The sequence below is a fragment of the Stegodyphus dumicola genome, chromosome 8 (assembly GCF_044657685.1).
Source record: "Stegodyphus dumicola isolate Sdum_Otavi_A_Nest chromosome 8, ASM4465768v1".
Classification (NCBI taxonomy): Eukaryota; Metazoa; Arthropoda; class Arachnida; order Araneae; family Eresidae; genus Stegodyphus; species Stegodyphus dumicola.
The window spans coordinates 141186010-141200866 of record NC_140775.1 but is presented as its reverse complement, the minus strand read 5'-3'; the positions used below and the strand labels follow the sequence as shown (position 1 = coordinate 141200866).

The window sequence follows — 14857 nt, the reverse complement described above, 5'->3', positions numbered from 1 at the left end:
ATTATTGATGAATGAGGTATTTTGGAATAACACGCTACTAGCATATATAGAAGAGGAACAAGTTAATTTTGTATTTAAATTCTGACAAACTTCAAATTTAGATTGACTCTCGTTTATACAAAAGTTCTCTGCTTTTCGAGGAAGACAGGTGCAAGTTCTTTCTTCTATAAGAAGCAAAATTACTGATGATAAAGAAACGAATAATCTGAGTTATAAAAGTTTCAGAGGAGTTAAAATATTCAGCTAGAATGCGTTTGCTCAGTATTCATATTTTTAAGCATCCATTAAAAATAACTTTTTAGCAACATTTACATTAAAAAGAAAAACAACTTGAAAATTATTTTAATAATATCATAAGAATTTTAAACAATTAACATATGTAATATAAATAGTTCATTTTATATTGTATTTCTCCCGCCTTCCTAGCGTGCCTTCGTGGTGTAGCGGTTCTGCACGCTGAGCTGAGGTCCGTGGTTCGATTCCCGGCGAAGGTGTTTGCTCATTTTTTATCTCTCTGGCTTTAAAAAAATCCTAAAGTCTCTACAATTTATTTAATTAAGATTTCTTTGAATTCTAAAAACACTTAAATTAAATGAAGATCATAAAAATTTTATATCGAAAATTAGAGATTTGCGATTATAGTGTGAAATTGCTGCTTATTTAGTGCCTTTATAATATACGTAATTTATTTATCAGAAAACATTTTATTTTAGCATCAGAGTAAATCCAAATATATATATTTAAATGGAAAATATTATAAAATTTATGAAACTTGCGAAACTCTCAGTAAGTAGTAGATATTAGATTTTACGATCTCTCAGTAATTTAAATTCACGCCTTAATTTTTATTAGCACACACAAATCAATTTTACTTTCTCCCCAAAGCCGAGAAGAAAATATTCCATTTCTTAAAAAAAATGTGTACCATTTCTTAAACCTAGAATAATTAAGCACTCATTTTTGTCGTTGTTTTTTAACGCAAACGTTAGTGAATATACTTAAAAGAAAAGTAATAAAGTTATAAAAGCTAAATATATGCTACATTTCGAAATTTAAATAACATCCATAAAGATAATAAAGTAAAGTTTTTTACCCATTTTTAATAATAGGAGCATATTAAAACTGAAATATATTGCCACGCATATGGTTTTAGATACATTTGTTTTAATTATCAAGTAATTACAGGAGATAAGAATTTTTTGCATTTTTTTTATTGATTATTACTAATTCTATTCATTTTCTTTTAGTTGTTTTCTTTTCCTTTTGCTTCTTTTAGATTCTTTCGACATTTTACAATTCTACTATCCTATCCTTACGGCAGCAGCAAGGCCCACCATCGGCCGAAAAGTTAAGTCGCTGAACACTGATAGTTCGGTTCGAATCCCGTGAGCGGGTGTTTTCGTAGTTTTCCCTATGTGCAACATGTATATGAGCCAGTTTCCCATAGAAAGTCCTAGACGGAGGCATCGTTTCCTGTAGGCAGATAGCCCTTTAGCGCTTTAATAATCAAATAAACAAATAAATCAAATAAACCAAACCGAACCGGGAGCAGCCAAAAATCTTTTACTGAAACCTGGTATTGATTAAGTGATAGGGCTGTTGAAGCAGAAGACCACAAAGTTACATTATTAATTATATTTTTAAAAATCAATGAATATCACGATTTTAGAATTTTCTATTACTTTAAAAGCTTGCAAATTATTATTTTTTATTCTAAAGTTACCTATAGATGGCAACATTCGGTAATCGTTTTAAATGTATCAATTAAGTATTGTCTTCTAATTATTATTGTCAAATAAATACATTTCATAATCTCCTGAGATTTTCCAAACATAACACGAATAATCTCTAAGATTCGAGATGATTTTTTTAAACAACAGAGTGATCATGTTGATATGGAAATCTGATAATCAAGAAGTGTTCAACTTCAACATATTTTTGCTGAAATGAAATTGCCATCAACTTGAGATCTAAATAAATCCATCTGAAACTGTACGTTTCTAAAATTTTTAATCTCTTAAAATTATCGTGTTGTAGCTGATTTCAGTTGACCGACCTAATGAGAACAAGTCCATGGATTTGTCATGGCAAGAAGTGCCATGTCTAAAACTGCGTCTTTCGTTGACATGATCCTTGTGCACCCTCATATAGGTGACAGAACTGCTTTGCCTTTGCCCAGCTTCGTGCCAGTTTTGATGTACAGCATCCTAGCACGCCCCATATCCAAATCGTCTCTAAACTGCTTTTGGAGAGTTTGTTTCCCATAAACAGAGAACTCCATTGCTTTTTCACTGCATGACGTCATTTTGTCTGTAAACAAACAAGTTTCCCGTTGCCGTTTGAAAAGATTAGAACAAATTAAATTCCTTGAACAAAACAATATTCGATATAAATTATTTTCAATTTATTTCGTCAATTATGTTTCAATTTAATTTTGTTACAATTATGATCACCCGGTACTTACAGACATGTACGCCTTCTTCGGGATTTGAACCCGCACCCAGCAAACAATGCATCAGCAATTAGCAAAAACCACTAAACCGATCGGTGTGTCCATAAACTATAATCGAACTTAAAGTTAAATCTTCAATTAGTGTAGCTTAAAATACCCTCGAAGACAGAATTAATTAAATAATGAAACACTGTAATTACCATCTGCTTAAACGATATGGCTGTAGTTAATTAGATATTATTTTAGAAAGGTTACTGGTAAGAAAAGGACCTTCAACTACTGCTACATTTTAGCAGTCTCCACCTTATTGCTACTCAAATAAAAGAACATCTTACGATTAAACCAGAACTCGACAACTTATGACCCGTGAATCAGAGTGACCCTTTTTATAATTTCAAGTGACCCATCTGAGTTCCGAAAATAAATTATAATATCAAAAAAAGAAATTATGAAACAAATATGAAACAAACACTTGAAGAATACATAAAAAATAAACAAAAAATGGATAATAACAGTGATATTTTTGTTTAATTTTAAGTTGCAGTGACGAACATACATCTTTAAAAATTGTAACATAATTTCAAGCAGAAATCGATAAATTTGGCAACTAAGATCCGTAATCGATAATTCCAAAAAACTGGCTTTGTCATTAAGTTCGCAATGGGTTCAACTTGTAAATGTGAACAAAAATTTTCACACATGAAACTTATAATTAAGTGAAAACAAGATCAGATACCGAAAATTCAGATGCTTACTATAAGTCAGACTCGACTAAATTGACGTCACAATTTCAGCATTAGGTTGGCCATTGACACCGAAAAGAAAAATAAAGTTTAGTCAGTTATGTTTGTTTGTCATTTTATAATTATAAACATTATTTTTCACGTATGAAGTTTAAAGCGTATTGTAATTATTTTTTCAATAAAATTCACTTTGCTATTTCCCAAAAAGGACCGTTTTAAAGGGAAAATGCCACTGACCCGAAACGTCTTCTTAATTTAAACATTTTAGCTGATTTTGACCCGCAGCCAAAAATGTTTGCCAACGCTTGGATTGAACAATGAAAGCAGATTTGCAGAATTCATTTCAATAAATGTGCAGCAAATTTTTGCAAAACAACATTCATAGTATAATACATAAAATCTTACCTATTGTATATGTGGATATTTAAGCATATGCACGATGAAAACATATGTGTCTTTGCCGATGTTACTACTAGTTACAGTAGTACCCTACAATTGCCATTGTAAAACTGCCAGTTATCGCAAATGTTTTCACAAGATTTTTAAACGAAACAGCAATTAAGAAAATAAAATTAGTCATAGCAACATCTATTCCTCAAAGTATACGAATTGAAGGTTTTTTATCAGGTTAGATGATTATAAGTAAAATATGTTTTAAAGTTCATTGTAATTTTTCGCAAAATCGACCTTTTTGATATTATTCAGATATTATGTAGTTTATCTTTCACATTTAAGTAAAATATAAATTCCCTTTTCATGATCAACATAATTTCTTCCCAGTTTAGACGCCAAGGAGATAGGTCATCTATGGGAGATTGTCGCTGAACCGTCTCATACATCTTATTTACTGTTTCTCATGCACATTATTTACTTATTTTTACCCTAAATTAGATATTAAATTCCCTTTCATGTGACATAAAATGATATTTGGGATGCTGTGAAGCATATGATATATTTATTTCACTAATAAAATACGTTCAAAAGTGTAAAGCGATCTCACATATGAGACCGTCTTCTATTCGAGTCATATAATAATTACATGAAATTAATTCATTTATTTTTCTAAATATAAAGCATAGCAAGAATAGCTTATATTTTATATTCATCTATTATTTAACGAATTATTGGCAATACATTGACTTTCATCGGCTAACAATTCTTTTTTTTTTTTTTTTTTTTTTTTTTTGTCATACTATCCTTATTTTGTTTATTCAACGATTATTCTAATAGAAATGGAGATGCCAAAAAAGAATTTGAATATCTCTCATTTTATTGAATTTTGTATTGCATCAATGAATATGCTTTATTTAAGATTATTTCAAAAGCAGTTTTATTGCTTAGGTAAAATATTAAAAAATATGTCATATGAAAGCTGACTGCGAGAATTAATTTTAAAATTAATAGAATGTAATTTACATAAAGCGATGTAATCTGTTTATCGTAAGCTTATAATATTTCACATTTTTCAAAATCATCATTAAAACAGACTTAAAGTTGCAAGAAAGATTTTAAAAATAGATCTATGATAGGAGAAATAAAGTCGAGTTAAAAACAGTCGTATTAACCTGAAAGTTAATTGTACCATTGTTCTGCTGATCACAAGCTTTGAACACATAGTGAGCGTAGAGGGAGGCATCTGAAAAAGAAAGAAAAAGTATTTTTAGAACATACCAATATTCATTTACATTAAATGTAAAATAAAACATTTCAAGATGAGTTTTTGAAATTTATTACACTAAAAATATATCAAAAACAATTTTTAAATGAATAAAATTTTAACTAATTCAGAAGTCAAACAACAAAAATCAGCGTTATACCTACAAAATTTTGTAGGTATATTTGTTTTTTTCTCTGATTTTTGTTGTTTGCTTCGTTTCTTTCTAGCAATTCATATTACATTATAAAAATCAGTTTCACATGATTTCACTAAAATGATTTTCATATATACAAAATTCTTAACAGTATAGACGATGAAGAATTTGCATGAATGTATCCATGTTTTTCGTATTGTGAAAAAACAACGGTACCTAGAGCCATCAGATTTTGAATATCGCACTCCTCCACCCAAATGTGGACACCTGGAAGCCCGAATATTGAATTTACAATTTGTTTTATTGTGTATTTCATATTTTGTGAAAACTTTAACGAATTTTTGATTAACAAACTCAATGATTTCAAAGCGAGCAGTGGCAACACTATACGGGAGAAAATATATTTTTCTCCAGCGCTCGAGACTGTCTGTCGAGAATTCTGAAGATAGGCTGTTTTTAAATATTATTAGTCCAAAGGAACATTAGCCCAAATGCTCTCAAGAGATGTATGTAAATGAAAAAAACTTCCCCTTTGGGCGTAATGTAAAATCTGAAAGATTTCAGATTTTTTTCTTTTTGTGCTGCTAAAGAGAGTTTGAAATGACTTTTGAGACAACAAAACGCCGATCACCTTGCAGTTGTATACTCATAAATTTCAATTTAACTAAAAGACAAAAATCCCAGAGATTTATCAAATGAATCCCGAAAGATAAAATGGGATACCGAAATTTCTAAGTAGTTCCAGTTCGTCGTTGTTCATTTAATCTAATATTTTTTTAATCTAATAATTTCTTTCGGTGCTGAACGCTTTTTATTATAGCAAAACGGAAAATTCCGAATATCGTTTGGTCATTTTTACCGAACTTTTGGCAAACCAAATTCATTTGAAAAAAAAAAAAAAAAAAAAGATAAATTTTCCAACATCAGTAAATTTGAAAAATTTGATATTCAAAATACATTGATACATGTTTCTATGTGGATATTCGTAAGAGCTTAATATAAATGCAAGCACAAGCAGAAAGCAGATGAAACCGACTCATAATTGAAAAACCTATCAATTTTTATAGTCAACTGTAAGCACTTAATTGTATGTAACTAATGTATGAAAGTATGTTTTTTTTTTGTTGTTTAAAACACGTCTTGCAGTTAAATAATAAAACATCATGGAAGTCAAAGTACATTTCAAAATTTCAAATGGGTTAATTCTCTCAACTTTCCGAATTTTATTGAAATAAAAATATTTCCACAAAAGAAAAATATGTATACAGATTGATACTTTTCAAGAACACACAAAAAAGTAATTGTCCGCATGGGCATAAATTTGAATTGTTCATTGTCTGTTCCGATGTATTATTTTTCTAGATATTTTATCCCTGAGTTGTTATCTACATAAAACTAGTTATTTATAGATTATATTATATTATATTATAGAATTTATATCAATCTCTTAAAGTACAGTGAATTACTACGGTGTTTTTTGAAGATAATCGCCTTAGAGAAGTGAATACTTATGAACATAGAGTACGCAGGTTTATGATCTTAGAAGTATTAGTCTCTCGACACTTTAACAGACGGACATCCTACAGAAGTAGTTGCCACGAGATGGTTCACTACATTATCATGATGAGATAATTCCCATCCTCGAATGCATTAATTATTTAAATATGTGGAATATTTGATATTAGAATACGACATTAGGAATAATTATTTCATTCATATTTTAGTTCTGTCTTCATAAACTATAAACAGATGGCAAAATTTAAAGAGTAAGCATTTAATGAAGTAAATTCATTATATTCACCAACAAATGATCACCTATGAAGTTATTTTAATATGTGGATTGGCTAATATTTAATTGTTTCAACTGATAGAATAAAAAGTTACATAATGGAGTCTCAATGCAAGTGTTCTAAAGCCGTTAAAATATTCACAAATTAAATTCTATAGTTACCAGGAGTAATACTGTTTTGGCTTAATCATCTGCAAGCTGAAACCAGCATTCTTCAAACATCAAGCAACTTGACTCTCTCGTAAAAAACAACCTTGTATTTAGCGTAGGTATAATGAAACACTCAATCGATTTCGAGGGCAGCTAAAGGTCCCTCCTCATCAGGAGAAAGAAATACATAGAAAGAAGAAAATAGGAGAAGGAGTCACAGAAACACGTGGTCCTTATCAGCACTGCACGTGGTTATAACTAGATTTTTAATCAGAGTTGCACTGGCCGCCTACTTTTACTGAGCCAGGCTATCTGATCAAGCATAAAGAAATATTAGCGAAGTTAAAATAGGGAGCGAGTGCTGATAAGGACCACGTGTTTCTGTGACTCCTTCTCCTATTTTCTTCTTTCTATGTATTTCTTTCTCCTGATGAGGAGGGACCTTTAGCTGCCCTCGAAATCGATTGAGTGTTTCATTATACCTACGCTAAATACAAGGTTGTTTTTTACGATTTTGATTGTCACATTAGCGTGTTTCTCTTCTAGTTTAACTTAACTCTCTCTTGAGAATTTTTGTTCTTAATGCTGTCTTGACCCACGGCTTTTAGTCGAAAGATGTATTTGAGTACAAACAATATGAAATATCTCTTGGTATATGACCTGTGCAACATGCAACAAAGTATTTGAAGACAGTTTACTGTTCTTTACAACGAAACAAATTACTTAAATAAAAAAAAATCATCATTCACCTGCTATCAGTTATGGAAAAACATAAAATCTGTTATAAGTTCCATTTTTTATCGACAGTACTGTGAGGGAATGGAATGCAATAATTTGCATTTTTATTCTCCTGTCTCAATCGAAGAGAGTAATTTTCGGATGAATGGAATTTAATTGTTACCATCTGACATATACGTCACAATCACAAAGCGCTCGTTCTTTATTCCAGTCGATTCGAAGCCAAACTTGCGGGCTTGGCTTCAACCTCCCAAAACAATATACCATGTGGGCAGAGAAAGTTCGTTCATTGCAATAAATTCTTTTAGGACATCAGATATTCAGCAGAGGTGGAAATGACATGTACGCATACTAAAAAATAAGATCAACTCTAACACCAGTCGCATTAAAAACTGCAGATCTGCTAGGCATCGATGACTCAGCCATGAAGACCACGTCTCGTTATAAGAATGATCTGTATCTTTATATTCATGATTTAATCTACTTTACACATAATGTTAAACAGACTCTTGTCAAGGAAAGTGTTTTGTTAAATTTACCCATTTCATGCTGATCGAGTCGATGGAATTTATTCCCCATAATTGATGGAAGCTGTTCCAACGCCAGTGGGCCCAAGTGCGAATTCCACATAAGATAAGAATATTTGTATCAGAAAGACTTTCCGAAAACTTGATAATACGGAAAGAGATGAATTCCTTCTCCAAGAATGCTCTATCAAAGTTGTGATCGAATCCTCATATACTCTGCCATAATCGAGTAATTTATTTAAGTTCTTTACATTTTTAGTCTAAATAATTTGTCTTGAATAGAGAGTTACTTATAATTATGCTTCCTGTTTTTGCAATTGCATCGTTAGTAATGCAGGAATACTAGTTATAACTAATCATAATTCTATCTTTATTTCATTGGAATAATTTATTAATTTCATTAGTTCTACTTAACTGATTCAATCTGTTTCTCTGGTATCAAGAAGAGCAACCACTATAGTGATCAAGTGAAGAGATAACTTAATTAATTTGCTTAACATTGCATATGCAAGATGAAATAAAAAGTCATTCATATTTTTACGAACTAATCCACTCAAACCCATTATCTTGCCAAGGAATTACAAGACTGAATATTTAATGCTTTAATATGTTATCAGCAACAGTCAGAATAATAAGCATTCCGAGAAGACATAATCCTTTGTCAATGAAAGTGTTTTGTTATAATCAAGAATTAGCAAGGAAGAATACTGTTGCCAGAATTTTTTTCCTTAAATAGCTAGTTTTACTTCATTTGCTCTCCTCCTAGCAAAAAAGGATAAAAAAGTATTGCAAAATTAAACCAGATTTTTTAACCGTCTTGTGGATATGATTACGCAAAATTAATTTTAAAATTTCTTAGGCTTTACTACAGTCAACTGAGAAAGATTATTTCATAATCCTAGGAATTATTTATGTCTGTCTGCAATTTTTCTATTGCACATCTGACGTCACTTAGGCGTTTGAATGTAAGTAAAAAAATGCAAATGAAATCTTCAATAAATAATTATACTTCTTTTTTTAAAAGTTTCGCGAATAACTACAACTTGGCAGTGAATATATTTAAGTGGAAAATATTTTTTCTTTCCGACGCTTTATTTGCATTTTAATTTTTCTTTCATTTAGTATATTTTCTTTTCCTTTTTAATTTATTTCTGAGAATACATCCAGTCAATAATAATAATAAATAAATAATTAACTAATATGATACTTAGCAATGCAATGAATGTTGTATAATACTGTGAAATTTGAAAGAAACAATTCAAATTATAAGGAAAAAAGCGGACTTGTTTAAAATTATTTATTCAGAAATGCTTGTGAAATGATGAAATTAATATGACAGCTTAGTTCTTAGCTCAAAAATCTATCGATAATGTACCTAAATCTTTACCGCAAATATCTATTGAAACAAGTTTTAAAATTCTTGATGAGAATGTTTTCTAACTTAACTCTCTCACATTTCACATTCTCTCACAGTTCTGCGAGTGAATATTCTCCGACTGTATCCATTTTGCTAGCCGACGTTAGAACGACCCATTAAAACATTGACTCAGATCAAGTAGGCCACTTTGTGTGGTCTCCGACTGGTCTTTCATTTAAATTTTTTAATTTAAGTTTTCAATTTACTAAATTTTGAATACCTGCAAGTAATGGAGCTTATTCGTAGGCACAAGTTATGCTTTCTCCTTAGCTAAAGAGTTAATTCAAAGATGATTTAAGCCTTCGTAGAACAATATTTCTGACGGAGCGTTAACTCGCTTGTCAGCTTAATAGGATCTGAAGAAGAGTAAATTCTACACTATTAGGATCCTATAAAAATTAACAGTTTTTTCAATTAACTTTGTGCTTGCAGGCGTTTAGAGTTATATTACTATAAATGCTTTCAGTTCTTTCAATTCCTAATCATTAGCTTTAGAGAATAGCTTTAAAATGTTACATCTAACGCATATGAAAGCAAAATAAAAGCCTGAATTATTTTACATCTTCTTCTAGCATTAGATTTTCTAGTTTCCAACAGCATTAACGCAGAATTTCGGAAATCCAATAAGCCATTATTCTCCTTTATCAAATTATACTTCTTTCAATAATGTTTGGTATCCTAATCCTGAATATGCCTCAAATAAATCAAATGATAAATTGAACATATTTCTAACTTAAAATACGAAAATGTTCAGCTAAAATGACTATTTATTTTAGCCGAAAAACTCTTCGTAAGTAACAAAGAAAATGATTTTTTTTCACCAGGAAACGCACGAAAGAAACTCATTTAAAGTAGGCTTCTTCAGAAACATTGTTCCGATTTCATCTAAACCCTATCTTTAGCAAATGTAGCGTCGGTGTTGGTGTATTTAATTATGGCAAAGCACACTAGGGCTATCTGCCTAAGGGGAGGGATGCCTTTCGTGGAGGACTTTCTAAGGGAAACTGGCTCGTATATACGTTACACATGGGGAAAACCACGAAAACACCCATGCAGCCAGCCCGTTCGCGGGATTCGAACCTCGGACCGAACTACCAGTGTTCAGCGACTTTACCGCTCGGCCGCTGGTGGGCAAATGTAGCGTCGGAAAGCTTTCAATCGAAAATCACTTCATCAAAGGGGGAAATAATATTGATTCAGAATTGCTGTATGCGTTTAAGACCCACTTCTTTGAATGAGAAAGAAAATATTTCTAAAATCATGAATGATGCCAAAGCTCGGAATTCCTGCAGTACATTTAAACATTTAATCAGGCGATTTTAATCCGCACTTCTATAATAATGTCTAGATTTTGGTCCCAAAACTAATAATTATAATTCAGTTATCATCACGGATATACAAGTTATGAGGTCTACGCTAATATGATCTTTACAAAATTTAGTATTTTTAGGTGAATTAATAGACAAACATTCGGCATGTCATGAAAATGTCCAATCTTTGGCCATGTACGCATGCTAAAGAACCTCTGTATATAAATCTTTTATACCCAGTCAACTAAATAACATGAAAAACTATGATGGTATCGGTTATTTAGAGGCAGAACTATTTTCCTTTCATTTGTTAACATATAAATTCGAGTAATTTTTGCACCTCGAATTTTCGCAAGGAATGTAAGGAGAAAGAAATTATTCTTGTAATTGGTCGCCTCAGAATTTTTGTCAAAAAACAATTGTCACTTGGTATGAATCTTGAGAGTGCAGAAAAGCACATGTATGATGTATAATTGTGTTGTGGAATGAGTATAATCCACGGGGACTGTCAGCGTGTTGAAATATGTCTCAGTACACAATTCTAACATATTTGAAAGTAATAGGTATCTTACGTAAAATGGATGGAATTGGGGGACGATCTTCTTCACGAGGATGAAAAATACAAAACGCAACGAAACTAACTGTTCATAAAAAAAATTGAGCGATCCAAATATAAGAACTGCTATTCATAAGAACAAAAACATTTCTTAGTGAGCTTTTGTAGCGACACAAAAAAAAAAAAAATCGTTTGAGGTAGCATGTCTAAAACTAATCGGTTTGTTTCTGAATGTATACTGCTTCCAATTACTCTGAATAAAATAGTTTAGCTTCGAATATTACATCGCAGCTGAACTACTTTCTTCAAAATAGAATAGCTTCTTTAGCTTCTTCAAAAATGCTTTTTTCGAAACAGGATACATTCTAATTTCTCTAATCTAAATAAATACCAAGCAGTACCGCTATACTGCTAGACGAATTTCCGCTTTGCCTCTAACTACAACCATAAAATTCAATAACATAAAAGTGGTAATAATATACGTATAAAAGCAACTACAATGTTTATTGGTACTTTGGTTTGAAGTTACAGAATTAAAATAATTAACATAAACTGGACTTCCACTGCTCTCTGATTAAGAGTTCAGTAGAAGTTCGATTATTTAAAAAATTATTAAACACCAAGAACTTGGTTATGATACTAACAAACCTTCTCACATTGTACAAATGAAAGATTTAAATGCACAATAAGCATAATATTCGAAAAGGTTGAATCAGAATTCCGGGTTTAAGATATCATATCTCTCGCTCGTTGATCTTTCCCCACCGTAGTCATTAAATTCATTTAATTTTCATATCTGATGGAGTAGATGAAAAGGGAGAAGTTTAGAAAAGATTGAACATAAGAAAACGCATATTAATTAAAATAGATCTTAACAATATACAGAAATTTGAGTTTTATGGTACCTGAAGTCATTTAATTGCGATATGTGATTTGATTACATATTTTGTTCAAGAGTACTCATGGGATTTCCGCAGAAGTAAACTTCTCGATAGTCTATATCCATACTTGTTTTCGGAGTTCCAAAATTGAATGTGAAAATAATTAGCAGACTGTGGTAAAGGTCCCAGTCCGTAACTGCACTAAGAGCGTATCTTTGGCATGCACACTCTAACATAGGTTTATACTGGCACGTGATCGGAAGACAAATCATTTATTACCGACAATGCCATTGGCTATGGAGGCGTAATTTATTGAAGTTAGAAACTGAATTATTACCAAAACGTTCGCACCTTGGTAAGTTTAGCATGCTTGGATAAACCGCGTGAACATTATATATAATCACGTATGGTATTTTTTGTACATGCATTATGCATCGCTGCAGTAAATAGCTTTCAGTATAAAGGCATATTCATATTTTCCTTCGAATTTGGAGATTTTTCCATTCCACACAACGAAGGTGCATACATGTGTTAACAAAAACAACAAAAAAACATTATATGTACGTAACAATATGTAGTTATATCTAAAAACGTTTATTATGTATAAATATTACTGATCAAAACAACACCTTTGAGTATTCTTTCATATCAGAATGATCTACATCGCATTTATTTGTTCATTACCTTCTCCTGAAATTCCTCATTTGCATTATTCGGCAGAGGGAGATTAAAATTAAATAACTGTTGAAATCATCTTATTAAAAAGCTATTTTTGCTTACGTCTCGAAAGCTTATTCTTTCACAGAAGCACGGCCATGTAGTCCCATTCTTAGCTTATTTGAATAAAACTAACAAGTAAGAAAATTCAGCTTCAAGAAATTTAGCTTGTGAAACTGTTAAGAAGAAACAAAAAATGGAAATGCATCATGTTTCAAGCCGAGGATTCTTTTCGCTTCGATGCACGCCAGGAATCCATTAAGACGTCTGAAAAATGAGGAAAAAGTAGCTTTTCATTTAAATCTTTTAGCTTTCGAATTTCTAGCGATTTAATTTTGTTTATCACTTACTGCCGAAGAAATTCGGAAACAATCAGCATACCATAATTTTAGATAAGTCAAGTTTGTAATGTTTTAAATATAAATTAGCACATGCATTTAAAATGCATAATCTTTTAAGCCTTTTACTGAATTAAAGGAATAAGAAGACTCGTTCGTCCCGTTAAATACTTCTAACAAAGAATATTTTTATTGAATGTTCAACAACGTTCTTCATATAAAAATACATTGCAAAGAAAAGATTAAGCTCTAGAATTTACAAACTACTCGAAATTCAAGAATGATGTAAAATCAAAGGAATGTATTTTATTAAAAAGCTATTTTTGGTTTCGCCAAATCTGTTGCTCAGTGTACATAATGACCATTTCAATATATTCTATTTTGAGGCGTTTCGAAATCTCATTTCAAAGAGTGTTAAGCATGACTTAATCTCGATGTGCTGGAAAGAAGACTTCGCCGAGTTACATCATTAGAGCCTACTACCTAATAAACAGAGCTGTAGGGTCATTAGGTTTTATTTACGGGCACGAAACATTAAAAATTAGCAATTCCCACGTCGGGATTCGAATATTGGGTTTTCGATTGCCAGCCGTACTTGTTTTGAAATCCTTCACAAAGGCTTCCGGTAAGGAGAGTGAAAATTCCTTACACAGTTATTTCCTTCTACAGCCGCATGCTGTTAAACGAAAAGTTGTCGCCGCGATCTGAAGCCAAACAGTCTGCAGATTACCAAACAGCAAGGTTAATGCGTGAACTAAGTGTTTCTATCTGTCGATGTTATCCCACAAATTCTCGACGGGTTTAAAACCATGGGAATTTGAAGATCGAAGACGCACGGGGATGTATTGGTGGTGCGTCTTCAAACAGGTCCATGATGATTGCAGCAGTGTAGGAGGATGTATTTTCCGTGTGCTTCAGGAAATATGAAGGAGTACCCAAATCAATTCAGACTACCGGCTTTGGGCATTAGAGAACAAAAGCAGCGCTAGGAAAATATCTACCAAACAAGAACACTTCAGTCTGTATTCTACTGATTAGTATTTTTCGGGTGGTGGCTTTCCGATATTTCGCGCTGTATCCGCCACTGTCCATTCATTCGATAATTAGGAATTCGTATGAAAAGACGATCTTGCCATTCCTTAGTGATTTAGTTTCTGTACTGCGATGCAAATTGTTTTCGCCAATGAGTCCTCTTGAACATCGATAGTAGAATTAAGCGTCAGCTGTGGAGTCATATATACTGTAAAGTTCACTTAAATATTGTCTTGGACACACTTCTAGAATCTACTTGATTTATTTTTACTGTGATATGATCCACAGTTGTGGAATGATTGAAGAGCTGCTCTTCTAAAGCTCTGTCAAAACTGACCCGTGGAGCTCCACAGTTGAATTTTTGGGTCTGTTTACCATTAGTTACGTTAATGATAC

At 31.8% G+C, this 14857-nt stretch overlaps 1 protein-coding gene across 1 annotated transcript in view; it reads right to left on the bottom strand.

The window, feature by feature from the left end:
• The window catches only part of LOC118191798 (A-type potassium channel modulatory protein KCNIP1-like), a 235273-nt gene that overhangs the window by 122836 nt on the left and 97580 nt on the right, over positions 1-14857 (bottom strand). Inside the window, exon 4 of the mRNA XM_085823036.1 lies at positions 4761-4831. Within this exon, the coding sequence (XP_085679162.1) occupies positions 4761-4831 (71 nt within the window). The remainder of the gene's footprint in view (positions 1-4760; positions 4832-14857) is intronic.